This window comes from Carcharhinus amblyrhynchos, unplaced genomic scaffold, assembly GCF_965287045.1.
Source record: "Carcharhinus amblyrhynchos unplaced genomic scaffold, sCarAmb.v2.hapA chromosome_152, whole genome shotgun sequence".
Lineage (NCBI taxonomy): Eukaryota > Metazoa > Chordata > Chondrichthyes > Carcharhiniformes > Carcharhinidae > Carcharhinus > Carcharhinus amblyrhynchos.
In genome coordinates, this window is record NW_027649892.1 from 357,887 (window position 1) to 380,943 (window position 23,057).

Below are 23,057 nucleotides of genomic sequence, written 5' to 3' on the forward strand. Positions count from 1 at the left end.
ACGTTAAACTAACCGGCCTATAATTCCCCGCCTTTTGCCTGGCACCCTTCTTAAACAACGGCGTAACATTAGCCGTTTTCCAATCATCCGGCACTTCCCCGGAATCCAGCGACGTTTGGAAAATAACCACCAAGGCATCCACTATCACCTCCGCCATTTCTTTCAGAACCCTCGGATGCATTCCATCCGGTCCTGGGGACTTGTCCACAATCAGCCCCTCCAGTCTGTCGAGCACCGCCTTTCTAGTAACAGTAATGTCATTAAGACCCTCCAGTCCTACCACCTTTCCACCGCTAACACCTGGCAAATTATTCACGTCCTCCTCCGTGAAGACAGAAACAAAAAAGTTATTCAAGACCTTAGCCATATCCCCATCCCCTACCACTAGGTCCCCTTTCTCATCCTCTAAAGGACCAACATTCACCCTAGCCAGCCTCTTCCTTTTTATATATTTATAAAAACTCTTGCTATCCTTTTTTATATTAAGTGCTAGCCCAGCTTCATAGTTTCTCCTACCCTTCCTTATCAACTTCTTTGTCAATCTTTGTTGACATTTAAACCTCTCCCAATCCTCTTCTCGCCCACTACTCTTAGCTACTCTAAATTCCTCCGCTTTTAGTTTAACACTTTCCTTCACCTCCTTCGTTATCCACGGCTTATTACCTCTCCTCCTACTATCCTTTTTGACCATCGGAATAAATTTCCGTTGAGCACCAAGAAAGATCTCCTTAAAGATCCTCCACTGCTCCTCAACAGACACTCCCTCCAACACGCTCTCCCAGTCCACATTCGCCAATTCTTCTCTCATCCTACCGTATTCCCCTCTATTCAAACAAAGGACGCGTGTCCGGGAACCCACTTTCTCCTCCTCCATCTGCACCAGAAACTCCACCATACAATGATCACTCTCCCCAAGAGGATCCTTCACCACAAGGTCCCTAATTCTACCCGCTTCATTACATAGCACCAGATCCAAGATAGCTTGCTCCCTCGTTGGCTCCAACACACACTGTTCCAGGAAACTATCCCGGCAGCATTCCAAGAACTCTTCCTCGAGCCCCCCCACGTCCAACATGGGTCGACCAATCAATATGCAGATTGAAATCCCCCATAACTAAGGCCGTCCCATTCCTGCACGCTGCACTTATTTGCGCGTTAACAGCCCGCCCCATCTCCAGATCATTATTCGGGGGCCTATAGACGACACCCACCAGCGTCTTCCTCCCTTTGCTGTTCCTAATCTCCACCCACAACGATTCCACCCTCTGCTCCTTGGCTCCAATATCATCCCTTGCTACCACCGTGATGCTATCCTTAATCAGCAGAGCTACGCCCCCCCCTTTTCCCTCCTGCCTATCCTTCCTAAACACTTGATAGCCCTGTACATTCAGCTCCCAGTCCCTGTCACCTTGCAGCCACGTCTCTGTAATGGCCACCAGATCGTATCCATTTGTGTCGATCTGCGCCATCAGCTCATCCACTTTATTCCGAATGCTTCGTGCATTCAGATAAAGTGCTTTCATCCCAGCCTTCACCTGGACCCTATTTGCCGCAACGCCACCAACTATACTCACGCCCCCTACTCCCTCTATTATTGGGACATCCTCGGCCTCTTCCCTTACATGTACACTCTCCTTAACTTTAGACTTCGTAAAGTCACCTACCCTCGCACCCTCCCCCCCCCCCCTAATTAGTTTAAAGCCCTGTCTACAGTCCTCTTTACTCGATTCGCCAGCACTCTGGTCCCAGCACGGTTCAGACCAACCCCATCCCGCCCGAACAGGTCCCACCTACCCCAATACTGGTGCCAATGCCCCATAAATTCAAACCCATTCCTCCCACACCAATCCCTGAGCCACCCATTCACTTCCTTAATCCTGTCAACCCTACGCCCATCTGCACACGGTTCAGGCAGTAGCCCAGAGATAACCACCTTGTCGGTTCTACTTTTTAATTCCATTCCCAGCTTTGTAGGTGGGATTGTGTTCGGTGCAGACTTGATGGGCTAAAGGGCCTCTTTCTGCACTGTAGGTTTCTATGATTCTCCGTAGAGTCACTGCCATTTCCCAGGACGTCAGCTATCCAAGTAATCTGCTGAAAGATGGATTGCTGGAGTGCTGTGACGACTGTTTGCACATTGGATCGTACTGTGCCTGTAGATCATCGGAGCTTGCACCAGCTCCCAGGCAACATTCAGGCCTTTTGTGGTTTCTGCTGACGCTGCAACAGAAGCTGTGTCATGATTGGTTCCATCAGTGTGCAAAAAAAGCTGACTACTATTTCCATTCTAACAGGAAGGGCTCACGAGCTCTGTGCTACTCTGACTACTGTCTTTCTGCCAGGCTTCCCAATATCTGTCAAGAAATTTTGATGTGCCTATCCATCAACTTACTTCTGTAGGTTTTTTAATTCAGTCACAGGATTTGGGTGTCCCTGGCTGGGCTAGCATTTGTTGTCCACTCCTAATTTCCCTTGAACTGAGTGGCTTGATCAGCCATTTCAGAGGGGGTTTGCTCTGAATCTGAAGTCACATGTAATCTATGCCACGTAAAGATGGCAGATTTCCTTCTCTAAACATTAGTGAACCTCGCATTAGTGATAATTGACGATGGTTTCATGGCTATCATTAGATTTTTCATTCCCGATTTCTATTGAATTCAAATTTAACCATCTGCTGTGTCAGGATTTGAACCCAGGTCCCCCAGAATATTCTCTGGATTATTAGTCCACTGGCAATACCACTATGCCACCACCTGCCCTAATGAAGACTGCCCCAATGAAGTCCTCATCTTTATGACACAAAATTACAATGCATTGGATTGGAGGTAATACATGAGCATGGATTGGTTAATGGATAGTAAGCAGAGTAGGAATGATTAGGTTGACATTTTTGGGGTGGTACACTATAATAACTGGTTACCACAATGCTCTGAGCCTGGGACTCTGCTATTTACAGATTAGACGGGATGAGTGTAATGTATCCAAGTTTGTTGACGATACTTTCTCACCTTACTTTACACAGTGAGGCAGACACCAAATGTCTGAACCTGCGGTTCCTCTCGTACTGAACAGGATTACTATTAGCCAGTCATAAGCCACCAGAATGGACTGGTCAGGCCAGAGAGAGAATTTAACCTCCTTTTGAATTTCCACCTGCTCCAATATATATCTCTCTCTAAAAACCAATTTTCTAATGTAAAATCAAGGCAGTTCATTTAAAATGCACTGAGTTTTAATGTTCAAATGTCTTGCACCAATTTTTCACTGCATGTGCCTCCCTTCCTTGTACATCACCTATTGCCTATGCTGCATTTAAGCTTTTCCATGCATGTATATGGTTTGTGTTCTTTAAAGCCTATTCTGAGTTTCTGTGCAAGATGTACAAGCTCTTGAACTCAGTCCTGAAATGTTTTCAACATTTTCCTGTTCTCTCTGTGGACTCAGGCTCCATTGGAATACTTGCATTCATAAAAGCACCCTCACCATTTGCATCTACCAACATAAAGTGTGCTGCGCTCCCTCTGCTCATCCCATGCTTATAACCCACACAGTTTCTCCTATATTAAGTCCTTTACTCTTTCCATAGAACGTTACAGCGCAGTACAGGCCCTTCAGCCCTCGATGTTGCGCCGACCAGTGGAACCAATCTAATGACCCTCTAACCTAAACTATTCCAATGTTATCCTTATGCCTATCCACTGACCATTTGAATGCCCTTAAAGTTGGCAAGTCCACAACTGCTGTAGGCAGGGCATTCCACAACCTTACTACCCTCTGAGTAAAGAACCTACCTCTGACATCCGTCCTATAATTACCACCCCTTAATTTAAAGCTATGTCCCGTCGTGTTAGCCATCACCGTCCAAGGAAAAAGACTCTCACTGTCCACCCTATCCAATCCTTTGATCATCTTGTGTGCCTCAATCAGGTCACCTCGTAACCTTCTTCCCTCCAATGAAAATAACCTCAAGTCCCTCAGCCTTTCCTCATAAGACTTTCCCACCTTACCAGGCAATATCCTGGTAAACCTCCTCTGCACCCTTTCCATTGCCTCCACATCTTTCTTATAATGCGGCGACCAGAACTGTACGCAATACTCCAAGTGCGACCGCACCAGAGTTTTGTACTGTTGTAACATGACCTCGTGGCTCTGAAATTCAACCCCTCTACCAATAAAAGCTAACACACCGTACGCTGCCTTAACAACCTTATCAACCTGGTGCCAACTTTCAGGGAGCTATGCACATGTACCCCGAGATCTCTCTGCTGGTCAACACTACTAAGAGTCCTTCCATTAGCCCTATATTCTGTACTCCTGTTACTCTTACCAAAGTGAATCACCTCACACTTTTCTGTATTAAACTCCATCTGCCACCTCTCAGCCCAGCTCTGTAGCTTATCTATGTCCCTCTGCAAACTGTAACATCCATCCTCACTGTCTACAACTCCTCCAACTTTGATGTCGTCAGCAAATTTACTAATCCATCCTTCTACACCCTCATCTAGGTCATTTATAAAAATGACAAACAGCAGTGGCCCCAAAACAGATCCTTGAGGTACACCACTTGTAACTGAACTCCAGGTTGAATATTTCCCATCAACCACCACCCTCTGTCTTCTATCAGTTAGCCAATTCCTGATCCACCCTCAATCCCATGCATCTGCATTTTCTGCAATAGCCTACCATGGGGAACCTTATTAAATGCTTTGCTAAAATCTATATACACCACGTCAATTGCCTTACCCTTATCCACCTCTTTGGTCACCTTTTCAAAAAACTCAATAAGGTTTGTGAGGCACGACCTACCCTTCACAAAACCAGACTTGAGTCCCAGCCCCTTGTGTGCATGTGTTCTTGTGACTTTTGGACAGTTTATTCCCGTACCATAAACAGTGAGTATCTATCCCCTATTTGGGGCACATTGGTTTTATCAAACTCCAGGAACTTCAGGTTTAAAAAAAGAATTGAAACCAGTCAGTCATTTGGTGAAACCAGGAGATGGGAAGCAGGAGAATTTTTTTTTCAGAACTCTGTGAGCTAGAGTTTAGCCAATAACATCTACTCTGCATTTTGTTCATCTTGGCAAATTAGTTGTTACTGCAGTTCCCCGCTCATTTTCATATCTCACATTGGAGATTAGTTGGAAATAAGATCAATCTTCCCGTTTAACTATCACCAAATGGTTCTCCGACCTCTGGAGCATAATCCATGTCTTTTTCATAGATCGTAGAAACCCTACAGTGCCGAACGAGGCCATTCAGCCCGTCGAGCCTGCACCGACCACAATCCCACCCAGGCCCCACCCCCATATCCCTACATACTTTACCCACTAATCCCTCTAACCTACACATCACAGGACACTAAGGGGCAATTTTAGCACGGCCAATTAACCCAACCTGCACATTTTTGGACTGTGGGAGGAAACCAGATCACCCAGAGGAAACCCACGCAGACACGAGGAGAATGTGCAAACTCCACACAGACGGTGACCCAAGCCGGGAATTGAACCCAGGTCGCTGGAGCTGTGAAGTAGCAGTGCTAACCACTGTGCTAGTGCCACCCTTTTTTTTTTGAGACCTGTAAGGTTGAATTTTTTTCTGGGAAATTCACTTACAGTTGGCGTGGTTTTAATTTTAATGAAATTACTATTTTGGACGATTCTCAGTCTATCACTCAGGTAATTCTCTTCATTCATTTAAAAACTAATCAGATCACAGGTTTCTCATAGTTGAGCACTTCCTTCCCAGGTATTCTCCTTGTGGTCATTAAACTCCCTCCAAGGACAGTGTATTTTTGTTCTAAGATAGGGAACCCAAAACTGAACCCCATATCCTGAGGATGATATGAATGTGCTCGATATAACTATTAATATTTTATTTTACCTTCTGCCGTTCACCATCTCTGTTGTTTGCTTTATACTCTAGCCCTTTATCATTTCAACTGTAACCCCGTGCCATCTGTATCCTAGAATGGCCTGCCTTAATCTGCATCATCCATAAATCTGCTTAACCTATTTTGTAATATTCTACTTTTTGCAGTTCACTGTACTTTCTCACAGAAACTTTTCTGTGATGTGGATATTCTCCTGTCTAATCCTAAATCTAGGTAATTTATTGTGACTCTCTCCCTAGGTATCACTTTTTGCGAGTGATCCTCTTATAATCTTCACCTTGTATCCTCTTTGTGTTCGTGCAATGTGGTCCATATGCTGTAATGTCACATATTGATCACTGTATGAAGCCATATCAGACATCATTGCCATATACCAACAGCTGATCCTACTCAGAGTTCTATGGATGCTCTTGGGTTAGTTAGATATCTGTTACCTTTTCCCAAAACCATGTTTACACTCTCTGAAGAGCTTGTACTTTGTGGGAATAATGGTTCGACCCATTCTCCGACTAAACTTGCTGGTCTAAAGTTAATTAATTTTATCTTCACTCCAATTATATTACAACGTTTGCTGCTCTCAATCCAAGTGTGAGACAGAGTCAGAGACTGCATTGTGACATTCATAGGGAAAGCTGTGTTTGGGCTAGGAGAGGACAGTGTGAATGAGTACTAGAACAAGTGGATGAAAGGGAAAAAGAAGACTTGCAATCTCAATCTCTACCATGAGAAATCAATGAGTTTAACATAACATTCAATTTCCATTACTGCTGGTGTGGCTGGTTTAACCTGTAGGATCTGTCTGAATGCACCATGCTGGTGAATTTTCAAGTTAACCTGCTTTTAAGCCACCTCATGTAAATGGACACTTTTGAATTTGTGTATAGGTAGAAGTGCAGTGCAAGTCACCTACACCCACCTTGTGAACTCCTTGACTTGTTGGATGGGGATTCGAATGTACTTTACACAGTGGCACAGTGGTTAGCACTGCAGCCTCTCAGTGCCAGGGACGCTTGGGCAGAGTCTGCATATTCTCTCTGTGTCTGCATGGGTTTCCTCTGGGTGCTCTGGTTTCCTCTGTCTGAACGATGTGCTGGTTAGCTGCACTGGCCATGTTAAATTCTCCGACGGTGTACCTGAACAGCAGCCAGAGTGTGGCAACCAGGGGATTTTCACAGTAACTTCATTGCAGCATTAATGTGAGCCTACTTGTGACAGAAAAATACAACCGGCTTTGACATTTTGTTAGAATTGTGCTTTTCGTTAGCGGCGCAAATTTAACAGTGCTGATCTTGAAGTAACATTGTTTAATCTATTATCTTTCTTTTTTAGATCTGGGCTGGAAGTGCTAGTGCTTCCCAACGTTCTCCGGCTGATTTGGTGTGGAAGGGACAGAGATCCTGGGGAACAGGAGATGATATCCGTGTGATTCTCCTCAGTTCCAGTGGAGAGGTGTGTGCAATAAATGGTGCATTAATGCAAAGCAACATGTATCGATATAAATGCACTGTTTGCAGTAACTCGGTCTCAAACATTACCGCCCTATTTTGCTTTCTTAATCTGTTTTTAAGATGACACACCGTTCATTTTATATCCAGTCTGATGTACCACCGCAACCAGCAAACCTTTCAGTGGCACTTTGAAAAAGGAGATTCTACAGTCTGCTAATAATATCTTTACAGAATGCAATGAACAGCCAGTATTAGGAATATAGCGTAGGAGAGCACAACTGAATTGGTACCAGAGCAGATTATTGGTACCTTGAGTCAAAATAAAGTGATAAAAGAAATATTTGTATCCTCTAGTTTTCCTAGTTGGTAGTGAGATTGTACAAGAATCTATGAGTAACTTTTTTTTTTAGAAAGAGATTGAGAAATTGTCAATTCTAAATTCCGAGAAAGTTTAACGGGGAAAACTTGCGTTTTTAACCTGAAATTTGTTGCTCCTATTTTCCAATGCAAATTCTCAATTACTATAAACTCCAAGGGCCTAACAGGCCTGATTTAATAAAATGTATGAAACCATTCCTCCTGTTAGAGAAATGTGTACAAAATTGCGAGGGGCCTGGATACAGTGGATGTGAAGGATCGATTTACGTTAGCAGAGAGGTCTGTAGCTAGGGGGCATTGATTTAAAGAGATGGATTAGTAAGATTAGATTAGGGAAGAGATGAGGGAACAAAATCTGCCTAGGGAATGATCATGGTCTGAAATTCATTGCCTGAAAGAGTCTTAGGGGCAGAATATTCAAAACATTGAAAGGGTATGTGGATACGCATCTCAAGAGCAGTAATCTTGAGGTCTACGGACTGAATATAGAAATAAGCTGGGCAGCTGGTTTTATTTTTGGCTACCCATTCCTGACAAGTTGTTGGTGTGGGGTCAGCTGTCGAGTTGAATTTTGATTTCTTTGATGGTTTCCTGGTTTACTTCAATCAATGCACTATTTTCCTGATTCTCATACAAATAGCTTCACACTATATCAACAGAGGTAGATATTGCAGCATTTAACTACACAAATACAGTATAGTGGCCCAAGGAACATTGCAGAAGCATTATCAAATAAAATGTTGCCGCTGTGTCACGTAACCTAGATGAGCCAGTGACGAAAGGTGCAAGATTTAAGGCAGGGAAGAATCAGTTGAGATAAATATGTAACTGGTTGAGTGAGGATTACAAAATCGTGTGTAATTTACCATGACGTTGTATCAGTTTAAGATTCCTTGCAAAATCTCTAATATAAGAAACAAATATTTGAAACGTGTGTCTCCACTGACTAACCTTTTCACATAATTTGATGTCTATGGGGAATAATTCTGCCACGAGAATTAATTGTTCAAGACCAAAGTAAAATTGTGTTAGAAATTTACAGTGACTAGAGTTGTTGAAAGCCTGGAATTCATTTCTGGGCTTGGGTAAGCTACAAATCCCTTTTTTAGATATAAAACAGACAAGAATTCCGTGAGGATAATTTAACAAGATCCTGTGTAAGAGCATCTTTAGGGACTGCCTTTAACCTGTTCATAGCTCTGTGGAATGCCTGACTTTTTTGGCCAAAATACCCTGCTTCAACTAACGCTGCTGATTTCACAGGAGATGGCCAGACGGACTCTTGTGCACGGAGTATTGGGAAGTAAATCTCGAAGAAGCAACGAAGACGACAGTCCAACAGTTTGAAGGTTCAAATGAAAGCTGTCTATCGTCAGGTATATAAAATGTAATACAAAACAAATTTGATAATATGACCAAGTTTTAGTATGCAAGTATATGGAGTGGATCTTTCTGTTCTGCTATTCTGAAATGCAGTGAAGTACAAGACCATGTGTAACCAAAAGAAAGAATAAGTTTGAAATAGTAATCCTAATTAGCCATGATCAAAGCGGGTGAGCATCAAATACTTCTGTACCTTATATTTACATTCCAAGTGTTATGTACATTCCCGTTTAGATATGGAATAATTCTGGGTGGGAGAAGGGAGGAGGTGGAAAATCCCTGGATATCTTGAGTGGTCAAAGGGGCAAGCCCCCAATACATTCGTGGTGGTGGTTAGGGGTGTCACCCCTCTGCTTGTGGTGGCGGTGTGATCCTCCATGCCATGATAGGGTGGGGGAGTTCAAGTTCAGTGCTGTTTGGGGATCCTTTAAGATGGCGTCCCAATTTCTGTGGAGCTGGCCTTGCAAGCTCTATCAGGCCCTATGCCCCTGGACTGGTTACTTCTTATCAGAGTGGCTGAAGATTTGGCCTGAAAACAACCATGCTTCTGGAGAAATGATGGGAACATTCCTCCCAACATCCCCAAAGTTCAAATGATACACCAATGCCTGGGCATAGGCAGTGTAGAGCCAGATGTGGAGGATGGGTACCTCCTGGGTAGAGCCAGATGTGGAGGATTGGAAACTCGAGCTCTTCCTTTAGTACGATAGGCCTTGATGACAAGGCCACAAACACACCAAGCATTGCACTTTTGCAAGGGTTTTGAGACCTTGGAGATGGTGTGGCAGAGATTGACTAGAATGGTACTAGGTCTGGACGCTTCAGTTATGTGACAAAATCAGATAAAGGATTTTTCTCCTTCAATCCAAGATATTGAGGAATGATTTAATGAAGCTGTACAAAATCACCAAGGCTATTGATAAGATAAACGGAAAAACCATTTCAATTAGCAAAGCATCAGAAACTTGTGGATACAGATGTAAGATCATTGGCAAAAGAGCCAAAGATGAGATCATACAATCTCTGTAGAGGAGAAGGAGGCCATTTGATTTGACTTATTATTGTCACGTATTAACATACAGTGAAAAATCTTGTTCCTTGTGTGCTGCACATACAAAGCATACCATTCATAGAGAAGGAAACAAGAGAGTGCAGAATGTAGTGTTATAGTCATAGCTAGGACGTAGATCAACTTGATGCAAAGTAAGCCCGTTCATAAGTCTGATGGCAGCAGGGAAGAAGCTGTTCTTGAGTCAGTTGGTACATGACCTCAGACCTTTGTGCCTTTTTCCTAACAGAAGAAGGTGGAGGAGAGAATGTCCAGGGTGCGTGGGGTCCTGAATTATGCTGGCTACTTTGCCGAGGCAGCGGGAAAGTGTAGACAGAGTCAATGGATGGGAGGCTGGTTTGCATGATGGATTGGGCTGCATTCACAACTTTATGTAGTTCCTTGCAGTCTTGGGTAGAGCAGGAGCCATACCAAGCTGTGACATGACCAGAAAGAATTTGGCCCATCAAGCCAGCACTGACATAAGAACATAAGAAACAGGAGCAGGAGTAGGCCATCTAGCCCTTTGAGCCTGCCCCACCATTCAATAAGATCATGGCTGATCTGAAGTGGATCGCTCCCACTTTCCTGCTTTCTCCCCATAACCCTTAATTCCCTTGTCTATCAGAAATCTAACAACAATCCTCCCCAGACCCTATCCCCGTAACCCTATCTATTTACCCTGCTAATCCCCCTGACATTAGGGTCAATTTAGCGTGGCCAGTCAACAAAACCTGCACGTCTTTGGACTGTGGGAGGAAACAGGAGCACCCGGAGGAAACCCATGCAGACACGGGGAGAATGTGCAAAATCCACACACAGTCACCTGAGGCCGGAATTGAACCCGAGTCCCTGGAGCTGTGAGGCAGCAGTGCTAACCACTGCGCCGCCAAGGAAACAAAACCAGAAAATGCTGGAAAATCTCAGCAGGTCTGACAGCATCTGTGGTTCTAAGAGAACTTTGGAGCCATTGAAATAAAAAATCAATTGGACATTGTTACCCTCATCGTATATGAAATAGTATAGACTAAATCTTTTTCATTTTCTGGTCTGATGTTTGGCCTATTTATTCCAAGGTTGTCACAAAAAACATTCCCTGATTTGTTGACATTAGATTTCTTTTCCTACTGAGTAAGTTGTTCTGGAGACAGAGTTGAAAGCTGAGCGTGACGTTTTGCTGCAGAATCGTGTTTTTCTCGTCTTCTGTGGATAACAGTCAGAAGTGAGACAATTAAATCAAAGCCCCACTAAAGTTCTCACAAAGTCACCGTCAAAGTAGTTTAAATGAATATTGAGACATCTAACTTTATTTGTCATTATGAACTCATTTTTTAACACCAGTTCATGCTGAACTATGGTCAAACAGATGTTCTTCACCACCTGCACGTTGCCCAACTAAAGCTAAAGTTCACTTATTAGTCACAAGTAGGCTTACATTAACACTGCAATGAAGTTACTGCAAAAATCCCTCAGTCACCACACTCCAACGCCTGCCTGGGTACACTGAGGGAGAATTTAGCATGGCCAATGCACCTAACCAGAGCACCTGGAGGAAACCCACGCAGACATGGGGGCGGCACGGTAGCACAGTGGTTAGCACTGCTGCTTCACAGCTCCAGGGTCCTGGGTTCGATTCCCAACTTAGGTCACTGTCTGTGTGGAGTTTGCACATTCTTCTCGTGTCTGCGTGAGTTTCCTCCCACAGCCCAAAGATGTGCGGGTTAGGTTGATTGGCCATGCTAAGAAATTGCCCCTTAGTGCCCAGGGATGTGTAGGTTAGAGGGATTGGTGGGTATAATATGTAGGCATGTGGGGGTAGGGCCTGGGTGGGATTGTGTTTGGTGCAGACTCGATGGGCCGAAGGGCCTCTTTCTGCACTGTAGGGTTCTATGATTCTATGAATGTGCAAACTCCACACAGACAGTGACCCGAGCTGGGAATCGGACCCGGGTCCCTGGCGCTGTGAGGCAGCAGTGCTAACCCACTGTGCCATCACAATTGATTCCAATCCTTTCCTCAGCTGATATGCAACCACATGTGATAGGTAGCAGGATGCTAAAGAGCAGAACGCCATTCCCAGGGGTACTGGGACCAATTTCCCATGCCCTTACTTGCCAACCCAATTCAGAAGAGTTAACACAGCAGCACCGGGAATCAAGTCTCCTGGTGTTTTGTGGCTCGTTTAGGGTGGACTAAAGTTAAGGTCTGGTGAGGTAACAAATCGGCTGGATTTTAATAATTCCACTGATGGTTTTGGATCATTATTGTTGACTTTGGTGCAGGCTGTGTCCAATTTATATCAAAGTTCATAAAACTTTCATATACTTTTATATGAAATAACAGTCGGACTGAAAGTTGGTTGGGGGGTTGCTGTCTGCTTTGCTGCCTGGTATGCTTGATACCGCTCAACCTTGGCTTGGAAATGACATTCTCACCTTTTAACTCCCAAGGTAAGTCGACTGTGAATCATGCCAGCTGTGATTAAATAAGGAAGCTGCCCTGATATATGCTAACGTTTGAAATTATTACTGGCAATGCTGTCGCAGATGCAATTACTGCTGGAAATATCAGGAGTGGTACAGGGGAGACGTGGTTACATAATGAGTAAAGTAAACGCGTAAATGACTGGGTCGTGTTGTATGATGTCCAGTTGTATAAACTTCCCATTCAGCATATACTGGCACCTTTGGTGTTCAGACTGATTTACGTGGAGACGTTTACCGAGAAATCCAATTTCATTTTGTTATAGTTTCTATGACATGGTTCATTTCTTCTCCCTGCTGGAAAACAAAAAGTGTTGTTTTTCACTCCAATGACTTTGCTTCAATTCTGATTCTGATGGTCTTGGCAAACAGCGTCCTGGCATCCAGTTTTATTCACACATTTGCCAGAGCTTTAGGGATCCTGACTTCAGCAAGTCCCAGTTGTGTCTTTTCAGATGGTCAGGGTGGATTATATTGTGGACCTCCAACCCAGGTTGATGTTTTGTTTGAAAGATAAGCTAACACATGGGGCAAGAGTTTTGAAGGCTGAGATTAATACATATGTGCTAAGTGTACTGCTGAGTCAGTTCATTCGTCCGCTTAGTTGTATATGCTATTTGGCATGCAGTGATAATTTAGAACTACAAGTTGCCTTTTAATTCATGTTTTTGACTTGTGTTGATTCTAAAGCATTGGTAGTTTAGGTAGAGTATGATGGTGTTCCGTGTTTACTTGGTTTAACTCTTGTACAGTAAAACTTCTGTTTTAATCCATGTCATGGTTTCATATTTTCACTAAACTGGGGATTTTTTAAAATTCCTAGTTGCTATTGAGATTTTAATATCTGTCATTTTGGTAATGTGGCTTGCAAGATGGAAAAAAATATCCTGCTTATTGAGTGAGCATTAGAGTTTAGCAAAACTAGCTGAGTTTGACCCAGACGTCGGGCACCGTTTTTAAGCGTGCTGAATGTTTAATAGCTTGAGTTAAATGGTCACCTTATTAAGCGTAAAATCGCTAGTTATTTTCACATGCATGGGAATTTCATGCATTTGATTTAATTTGATGTTTGCTGGAATATAAAATGGACGCGGATTCTAAAAGGAAATAGTTGGGTTTTGGGGTCGGACAGAGAGAGGACACATCCCCTGTTCTTCATGCTCTGCCACTTTTCTTACAGCTCACGTCCAACCCTTGTTGCCCCCTGTGATGCCTTGCCCTTATCTTGTTGTCTTCTTGTCTCCTAGGCCTTTTTCTTCTTGTATGTTACTTTTCATGTTAGTTTTTTTCTTATGTGGGGTGGTGAATTGGGGGGGAGGGTACCCTCATGTGGCAGAAGAGAAAAGAGGGGAAAGAAAACAAGGTCAGCTTCTGTCATATTTTAGGTGGCTGGGGGGAGGTGGTTGTTGAGGTAGAGTGTATTTGGAGGAAGGGGCTGCTCACTTGGGCGTTTGTGTTTCCGGGGGCTGGGGTGGATGTCAAAGTGGTGTGTGTTGGAGCGGGTGGTTTGTTGCCCTCCCCTGTCTTGGCACTTTCATCTCCCATGTGTGTCTATTAGGGTGGGTGGTGTGAGGGGGCTTTCAGAGCTGGTGAGATGGGGTGACTTTTCATCTGTTGTGGGTGTTTTGTCTTGTGTTGGCAGGATGGTGTGTTGTGGATTCAGGAAGTATGTAGCGGATTGGTGTGGGGGCCCTGGTTGGCAGAGCAGGTTAGTGTCAGGACACCCTCATTTATTCAGATGGTTTATGGGTTTGGTATGAGGATAGACCTTTTACTGGCAGTACAAAAATTACTTCATTGGCAATTTATTTATTTGTTTATTAATTAGTGTTCTACGTAGGCTTACATTAGTAATGTAATGAAGTTACTGTGGAAGGGTACACCAAGAGGGAATTTAATATGGCCAATTTACTTAACCAGCACATTTTTGATGTGGTGGGCTGGCCCCATTCATATTAGTGTTTCATTGGTAGAGAAAGAAATTAGATTTATTTATGAGGGAGTGTTTAAATCCAATGTTGAGTGTTTTGGAGTTCATTTTGAGAGAAGAGAAAAGAAAGGATGGTTAGATATTTATATTTTTGTTAGGCAGGATTCCATTTACTAGTTATGAAGAGTTCTTCTTTTGCTCAGGACCCCTTATATTTTAAATTAATCACCTTTCTTGGATTTGAAAGATGGAATAAAATATATTCCGTTTATTGAGTTAGCATTAGCAAAAGTAGCTGAGTTTTATCCAAACATTGGACACTTTTTGTTCATTTAAGAATGCTGAAAGTTTAATAGCTTGAGGTAAACGGTCACCTTATGAAGAGTGAGGTCACAAATTACTTTAACATGTGTAAGAACATCATGCATTTAATTTTATATTTGCTGCAATATAAAATGGATCCGGATTCTAAAAGGAAATAGGTGTGCCTTTTGGACTAGAAGAGGTATGATAATTTTTGGTGACTGTTTTCCAGAATGAAACTGTTGTCTTCTTATCCTGTGAATAACATATCTTTGCTTCATATTAGTAAATCAAATCTGTATAAAAATACCTCGGTTAATTATAATGTAGATTTGATGAGGTCACAGCTTGCAATAAATTAAGTTATGGGCATGAGTCACTGGAAGGGATCAGTTTGCTGGTTCTAATCTATCATTGATGAATCTTTTGTATTATGCTTTTTGTTACGGCGATTCTCATGTTCCTTGATTTTAAAATCTGAAATCTTCCTGATGGTTTCTGTTTTAAATTACAAGTGAATTACTGGAAAAGCTCTGGCATGGCGGTAACTGTGGAGAGTGAAGGAGAGTTAACGGGGTTAGTTATCATCATCTAGGAGAGAGTCAGGCTTGCCTGCCTCAGCAGAACGTGTCCAGAAAGGTGGGATTTTCGTTGTGGAGTGGTGGGTACAGGCTGCAGTTGGGCCAGTCAACTGGGGAAAGAGTTCAGAGGAAGCAACCGGGTGTCGAGGTGGGATGTTTAAAAGGCCCATCTCAGCGCTGTGGGAGTCCGTCAAAGTTGTAATGAAGAAAAGCCCCCTCATCCCTCTCTACACACTCTCCATTCCCCATCTGGACCACCTTGTGCCCCCCACATGCAAAAAATGTTCTCCACACGTAGCCCCTCATTCCGAGATGTGGCACTTCCATACCCATTCACTCACCACACCCTCTGGAACCAACAAACCTTATAGTGACAAGATGTGTTTTATTTTAAAGAAATATCATCCATTGATAGCTTTACACTTTCTCAAAAAAAAATGTTTTTAACCACAGGCAATAAATTTTTGTATTGAAAACTAAATGTTTCAATCATCCAAATCATGTAAATTACCAATAGCGGCAACTTCAAGTGCGTGAAACCTCTTCAGCTTGTGTAAATAAACATTATGCAATTAATGGCATCAAGCAGAGAGCCCAAAGCTCAGGTGTTTTAGTGCTTTAATGGATGTCTGGGCTCTCAGCCAAGAATACATAATGAAGCTTGATTCAGACCCCAGAAATCTATTAGCCTGTTGAAATACCTGAGACGAAGTGAAAACATTGCTTGATAAACAAAAGCTTGGATGATCAGAGCTGTTAATTTACACCAAATTAAGAGGTTTCAAATGCTTTCACTTTCTGCAATTGATACTTTTGTGGGTCTGACTGACACTTTTATTTGTCCAAAATAAAAGTTTTTGAAGAGGCAAAGTTCATTGACCAACTATTTACTGTATGGAACCAATGAGAATAGAACTGCTACAGGTTGGCATGGATGGCACAAGGAGCAGTAGGGACTGGGTGGGGGTATACCTTGGTATGAATGGTCATAGCGGTTGAATGGGGGACATGGACATGGTTTCCTCCTGCAGACAATGGTTTCCAGTGTCTCCCGACTCTGTGACCTGAAAAACTGGCCCAACTGCATCAAAATTGCAGGACATGCCTGTCCCAGCCAGGTCCAGAATGCAGAGGCTGGGGTCATGGCCACATACTTTAAAAGGCCCTGGTAAAAATCAGGAATTCCTAGGAATGGAATTGGGATTCATGGAATCAGGTCCTGGCTGATTATTTTTTTAAAAGGTTCCTTTGTAAAAACCCAACTCAATGTTTTGAGTCCGATAAGATTCTGCATTCAGGGTGGCACGGTAGCACAGTGGTTAGCACTACTGCTTCACAGCTCCAGGGTCCTGGGTTCGATTCCCGGCTCGGGTCGCTGTCTGTGTGAAGTTTACACATCCTCCTCGTGTCCGCATGGGTTTCCTTCGGGTACTCCGGTTTCCTCCCACAGTTCAAAGATGTGCGGGTTAGGTTGATTGGCCATGCTAAGTAATTGCCCCTTGGTGTCCAGGGATGCGTAGGTTAGAGGGATTAGTGGGTATAATATGTAGGGATATGGGGGTAGGGCCTGGGTGGGATTGTGTTCAGTGCAGACTCGATGGGCCGAAGGGCCTCTTTCTGCACTATAGGGTTCTATGATCATTCCAGAGAAGCCATAATGGAATCAAAATGTTAGGAGGGATTTTCCAGCTCTTCCAGCCCTGGTGAAGTTGACCCCTCGCAGTGGGTTCCCTGGCTGCGGAGCTGGCAAGCCACACGAGAGCCCATGGACTTAGGTGGATCTGAAAGATCCTGCAGGTGACCAAGGTCTGTCTGCATTCGACACGAGAAAATCCACCATGGGGTGGGATGGGTGCAGAATTCCAGCCGTGAACTCGATTTCTCCACAGATGTCGCCGGACCTGCTGAGTTTTTTCCCCACCATGTTCAGTTTTCAAATTTCTGTAATATTGTGCATTTATTTTACCTTTTTTTTGTAGTTCCACCACCAATGAACAACATTGTACTCTCAGCTACAGGCTTGTAAAGTACCAGAGTTTTTTAATTGGTAAATTACCAATGATGGGAAAAAGACAAAGGGTGGGGGCGTTGGGATTTTCCATTCACATTTTTGGGATGCTAAATTAGCAACAGGAGTCGGAAATCATTTGGGAAATCATAAAACGTGGATTACACCGGCGAGATTTTGCTGCTCCAAGGTGCACATAAACTGGAGCACCCGGAGGAAACCCTCGCAGTGACCCAAGCCAGGAATTGAACCTGGGTCCCTGGCGCTGTGGGGCAGCAGTGCTAACCACTGTGCCACCGTTGCACACCAGCACCAAGGGCAGCTTCCTCTGCCCAGTTTTTAAGATCATGGAGTAAAGTTAGGGGGTGTGCCCATCCCACAACGTCATGCTCACAAAGTAGCAGCTTAGTCTGTGAAATGTCAGGTGTTGACATGGATTGACAATCTTACAGCGGGAGGAGGCACAGTCGCACAGTGTTTAACACTGCCGCTTCACAGCTCCAGGGACCTGGGTTCGAGTCCTGGCTCGGGTCACTGTGTGGAGTTTGCACATTCTCCTCGTGTCTGCGTGGGTTTCCTCCGGGTGCTCTGGTTTCCTCCTACAGTCCAAAGATGCAGTGGTTAGGTTGATTGGCTGTGCTGAAAAATTGCCCCTCGGTGTCCAGGAATGCATAGGTTAGAGGGATTACGGGTAAAATATGTAGGGATATGGGGGTAGGGCCTGGGTAGGATTGTGGTCGGTGCAGACTTGATGGGCCGAAGGGCCTCTTACTGCACTGTAGGGTTCTATGATTCAGTTGTCATTGCCAGCCCACCAATGGTATAATGAGAATCCTGCTTTTCAGTAACATGGTTGCTTTTGTTTGAATGCAATTATTATCAGGCTTTAACCACCCCCACCCTCTTCCCGCTGTAAGATTGTCAATCCATGTCAACACCTGACATTTCACAGACTAAGCTGCTACTTTGCAAGCATGACGTTGTGGGATGGGCACACCCCCTAACTTTACTCCATGATCTTAAAAACTGGGCAGAGGAAACTGCCCTTGGTGCTGGTGTGGCACAGTGGTTCGCACTGCTGCCCCACAGCGCCAGGGACCCAGGTTCAATTCCCGGCTTGGGTCACTGCGAGTGTTTCCTCCGGGTGCTCCAGTTTCCCCCCTTATTTGGAGAGATGTGCTGGTTAGGTTGATTGGCCATGCTAGATTGCCGCTTAGTGTCCTGGGATGTGTAGGTCGGAGGGATTAGTGAGGTAAATGTGTGGGGATAGGGCCTGGGGTGGGATTGTGGTCAATGTAGACTCAAAGGATTGAATGGCCTCCTGCACTGTATGGTTTCTGTGATTCTGTGGTGGCTTCCAAGTTTTTCCTACTCACTGTGCCACTCTGCGAAAAAAAAGAGAAAACGCCACTCAAAGTTCAATTCTCTTTGGGTTTTCTGCTGTTAGAGACTGCGGTGATATTTCTGAACTACTCATTAAAATGGGTGGTGGGAGGGCTGATCTGGGAACTGTACGTAACTTTGTTTGTGTTTACGTTTCTGTGTATTTTTCTGAAGTTGCATGGTTTATGTCATGCTGTTTATGTGCTCTTTCTTACTCTGACCCACATTCTCAGCTAGCAGTATTTTCCTGGGCACTTTTTTACCAAATTGCTGCAAAGGATAGAGTCAGCTGCAAGTTGCATGCTGGCCAGCAGGGGTCACCCAGAGCTGCGACTTGAGCTGATTCCTGCCTTTCACTGATCCAGAGATACGAATCATGGAATCCTTACAGTGCAGAAGGAGGCTATTTGGCTCATCTAGTCTGCACCGACCAAAATCCCATCCAGGCATTTACTCAAGCTAATCCTCCTGAAACTAAGGGGCAATTTAGCACAGCCAACCCACCTAACCCACACACTTTGGACTGTGGGAGAAAACCAGGGCACCCGGAGGAAACCCACGCAGACATGGGGGGATTGTGCAAACTCCATACAGACAGTGACCCAAGCCAGGAATCGAACCTGGGTCCCGGATGCTGTGAGGCAGCAGTGGTAACCATGTGCTGCCGTGCCGCCCAGGTACGGGTGGGATTTTATGGCCTCGCTTGTCCCAAAACTGTAAAATCCCACCCGAGGTCAACAGACATTTCCATGTCCCACCTCTCGCCCGCTCTGATTGCCATCGCAGGTGGGGCGCTAAAATTTGGGTCACTGAGACGAATGAGCCTTTCATTCTACTCCTGCTCTGATCAGTTAACTCAATTCATAGAATCCTACTGTGCAGAAAGAGGCTATTCGGCCCATCGAGTCTGCACGAATCATAATCCCGCCCAGGTCCTATCCCCATATCCTTCAACATTTACCCGCTGATTCCTCTAACCTACACACCCCAGGACGCTAAAGGGCAATTTTAGCATGGCCAATCAACCTAACCCACACATCTTTGGACTATGGGAGGAAACTGAAGTACCCGGAGGAAACCCATGCAGACACAAGGAGAATGTGCAAACTCCACACAGACAGTGACCTGAGCCGGGATTCGAACCCGGGTCCCTGGAGCTGTGAAGCAGCAGTGCTAACCCACTGTGCCACCCGAATTCAATCCAGTGTTCCGTGGTCGGTAATGTCAGTTGTAAATATGTAACTATATGCTGTGGATTTGATTTTCAGAATCATATTGAGAATGAAGACCCAGGCTGCACTATAATGACACGGTACAAACCTCAGATCATCAACTGAATTCTTCAACAGATGAATATATTTCATTATCTTTTTTAATGACTGAATGTGACACTAATCTTGGGACCGTAAAATGTTTTTAGGGAATGTTTCTTTTTTTTACAACGAGAGACTGCTTAATGGGACTGTTTACCTTGTGAAGTAATCTTGCCATCAAAAGGTTTCTGTTAACAAAGTACCTCCTTGTGCGAAGTGTTCTGTAAGCACAACAAGAACTTGTATTCATCTAGTTATTTAATATGTTCAGAAACAATTTTTTCTCAAAAACAAGAATCTGCTTCAATAATTATAATTCCAGCTTCTGAGAACTCTACTAAGCACTGGCTTATTCTAGAGCAAAACAGCACTGATCTTTGGACATCTCCAGTTGAAAGTTTTGTATAGCAAGTAATGCAATCTAACATTGAATCAATTATAATCAGGTTTGGAGTGGAGTTCTAACATCTCAATGTAAACCGTTAAACTTTCCGCCTCAGATACGAAGGACATGAATCCTTTCAAGTAAACGTTCCCTTAGATAGATGTTCTCAGTAATGGGGTCCCTTTAAATAGCCTCTCGTTGCACACTTTTGTCAAAATACTGCTGCATTGTAAAATTCAGAAAGTTTTTAAACTTTTGGCTTATGATTCATTGGGATGTCTGATCAAACAGAAATGATACGCAAGTGCCATAAAATGTTAATGTGCTGCAATAGTGATGTGATCAACTGTGGGGAAATTATGTGAATTTTGACATACACTTTTGAAGGCCACTTCAATTATGTCAAACCTGTAATTTTATTCTCATTTGGGTCTGTGTTCTTTACTCTTTCTCCCCACCCTGACACACAGTTTCCACCTATCAGCTATCAAAATTTTAGAAGTTATGCGCCAAACACTTTTTGGTTCTTTAATCCTGTCATCATTTGGCTAAAATCTCCAGATTCATCAAGCTGTAATCATAACCAATCAATCAACTCTTAAATACAGCTTCATGAGTGTCCACCAACAATCAGATATTTCAATTTTGCCCAGCTCCTAATTTGTATTTGCTTGTCCACTTGTTTGATGCCTACTCTTTACCAAAACCCCAGCTTCCCAATCTCTTCTGTCTTTGTTTCTCCTCATTTGTCAATGAAATAAACAGAAAGAGCCTTGATTGTACAAATCCACTTGTACTGCTACTTGCACACATTGTCATTGCTTTAAGATTAGAATGTCTTATTTCTATAACCTTTATGAATAAATTTATATGAAAATTGATTTATGGTAAACAAATTTGATTGAACAATCAATATTCTAAAATAAATAGCTTTTATGATTATACTGTGTTTTGCTTCTGTTTTCCTTTTTAATTACGTGTAGCTCCAACTTGGTAAAAATGATACAAATGGTTCAGCTATGTCCAGATTGATATTCCCACATCCATCTGTTTATGCATCCAAGCATATCATAGGAGATGAAGAGTTAAACCTCCTGTGACAATGTGGAGCACTGGAGCTGGTGGGTTCATTTCATTAGACAGAGGTGTTGACAAAGCCAATTTCAATAGAAAAATCAAACCTTATGCACCAAGCTCAAATTAATCTAGAGATTCATACCCTTGTACAGTTTACAGTTACATCTGATGTCCAGCACTTATCTATTGGACAGTAGTCAAATTTTCTTTGTTGTACCGATAACAAAGAACAAAACAGCACGGGAAACAGGCCCTTTGGCCCAATGAGCCCATGCCACCATTTTAACATTCTGAATGCCCTCCGCTACCTATGACCTTCGTCTACGCCTATTGGGGAAGATTGAAGGAAGACTAATTTAGGGATAATTTGTTACACCAATCAGCCTAAGAGCACGTTTTTGGGGTGTGGTAAGAAACCAGAGTACCCAGAGAAAACCCACGCAATCACGGGGAGAATGTGCAAACTCCTGCAGACACTGGCCCAAATCCATGTATCTGCACAGCAAACAGTGCTAGTCACTGAGCTGTCGTGTTGCCATCTATCATTTAAATACAGGGCAGCACCAAATATCAGTATGAGGACATGTGATTCATAGATCACAACATAAGCTGCAAGCTCCCACATGGTATGAATTGCAACAGTTCAAAGAACTGGTTACATAGATGAGGAGCTGAATGTCTTGCAGTATCTCTGGGAATTGAACATTGCTGTCAAAGCACTAATCTGCAGACAATTAATATATAGAAAGAGGTGTGAGACAAGGCACTGTGTTTCTTCTATCCCTGTGACTTGCACATGGACTGCAGTATTTCAAGGTGCCACCCCAACCCTCACCCCCACCAACTGAGTGCCACCCCCCACCAACACCCCCACCCCACAAGTGCCATCCCCCTGCCCCCCCCCCCCCCCCCCCCAAGTGACGCCCCCACAAGTGCTGCTGCCCCCCCCACCACCCCTCAAGTGCTGCCCCCACCCCCGCCACCCCAAATTCCAGTGGTGGGCAGGCTGGGAGAATTCCAGCCACAATGTTATTTGTCAATAATAATAATTGTTCTTTGTGTTCCTAAAATTCTTCCAGGGTGCATTGTAGCTGAATGCAGGTTAGCACGCAGATGCAGTATTAACGTTTAGTTTAGTCATGATAAGATTTTGCTTCGCAATAATTGAAGCAAACACACAAATCTGCCCATGTTTGTCTTCAATGCCACATAACTTCAATGACATTAGTTACGAAGATTGCGTTAAACTGGAACAGAATGCCCCCAGAAACAGTGTGAAACAGTGTCAATGAGGAGATGGTGGCATATTGACATTGTTCCTGGACTAGTAATCCAGAAACCCAGGGCAATGCTCTGGGGACCTGCCACTGGTGAAATTTGAATTCAATAAAATTCTGGAATTAAAAGTCTAATGATGATCATTAAAAACCCATCTTGTTCACTAA

General features: G+C 43.7%; 1 protein-coding gene across 1 annotated transcript in view; it reads left to right on the forward strand.

Moving 5' to 3' along the window:
* LOC145338708 (lamin-B3-like) overlaps positions 1-21,475 on the forward strand; it is a 59,670-nt gene extending 38,195 nt beyond the window's left edge. Inside the window, exons 8-10 of the mRNA XM_080183108.1 lie at positions 7,222-7,341; positions 8,982-9,094; positions 20,106-21,475. Coding sequence (XP_080039234.1) covers positions 7,222-7,341; positions 8,982-9,065 — 204 coding nt within the window. The 3' untranslated portion in view covers positions 9,066-9,094; positions 20,106-21,475. The remainder of the gene's footprint in view (positions 1-7,221; positions 7,342-8,981; positions 9,095-20,105) is intronic.
* The last annotated feature ends 1,582 nt before the right edge of the window (positions 21,476-23,057 follow it).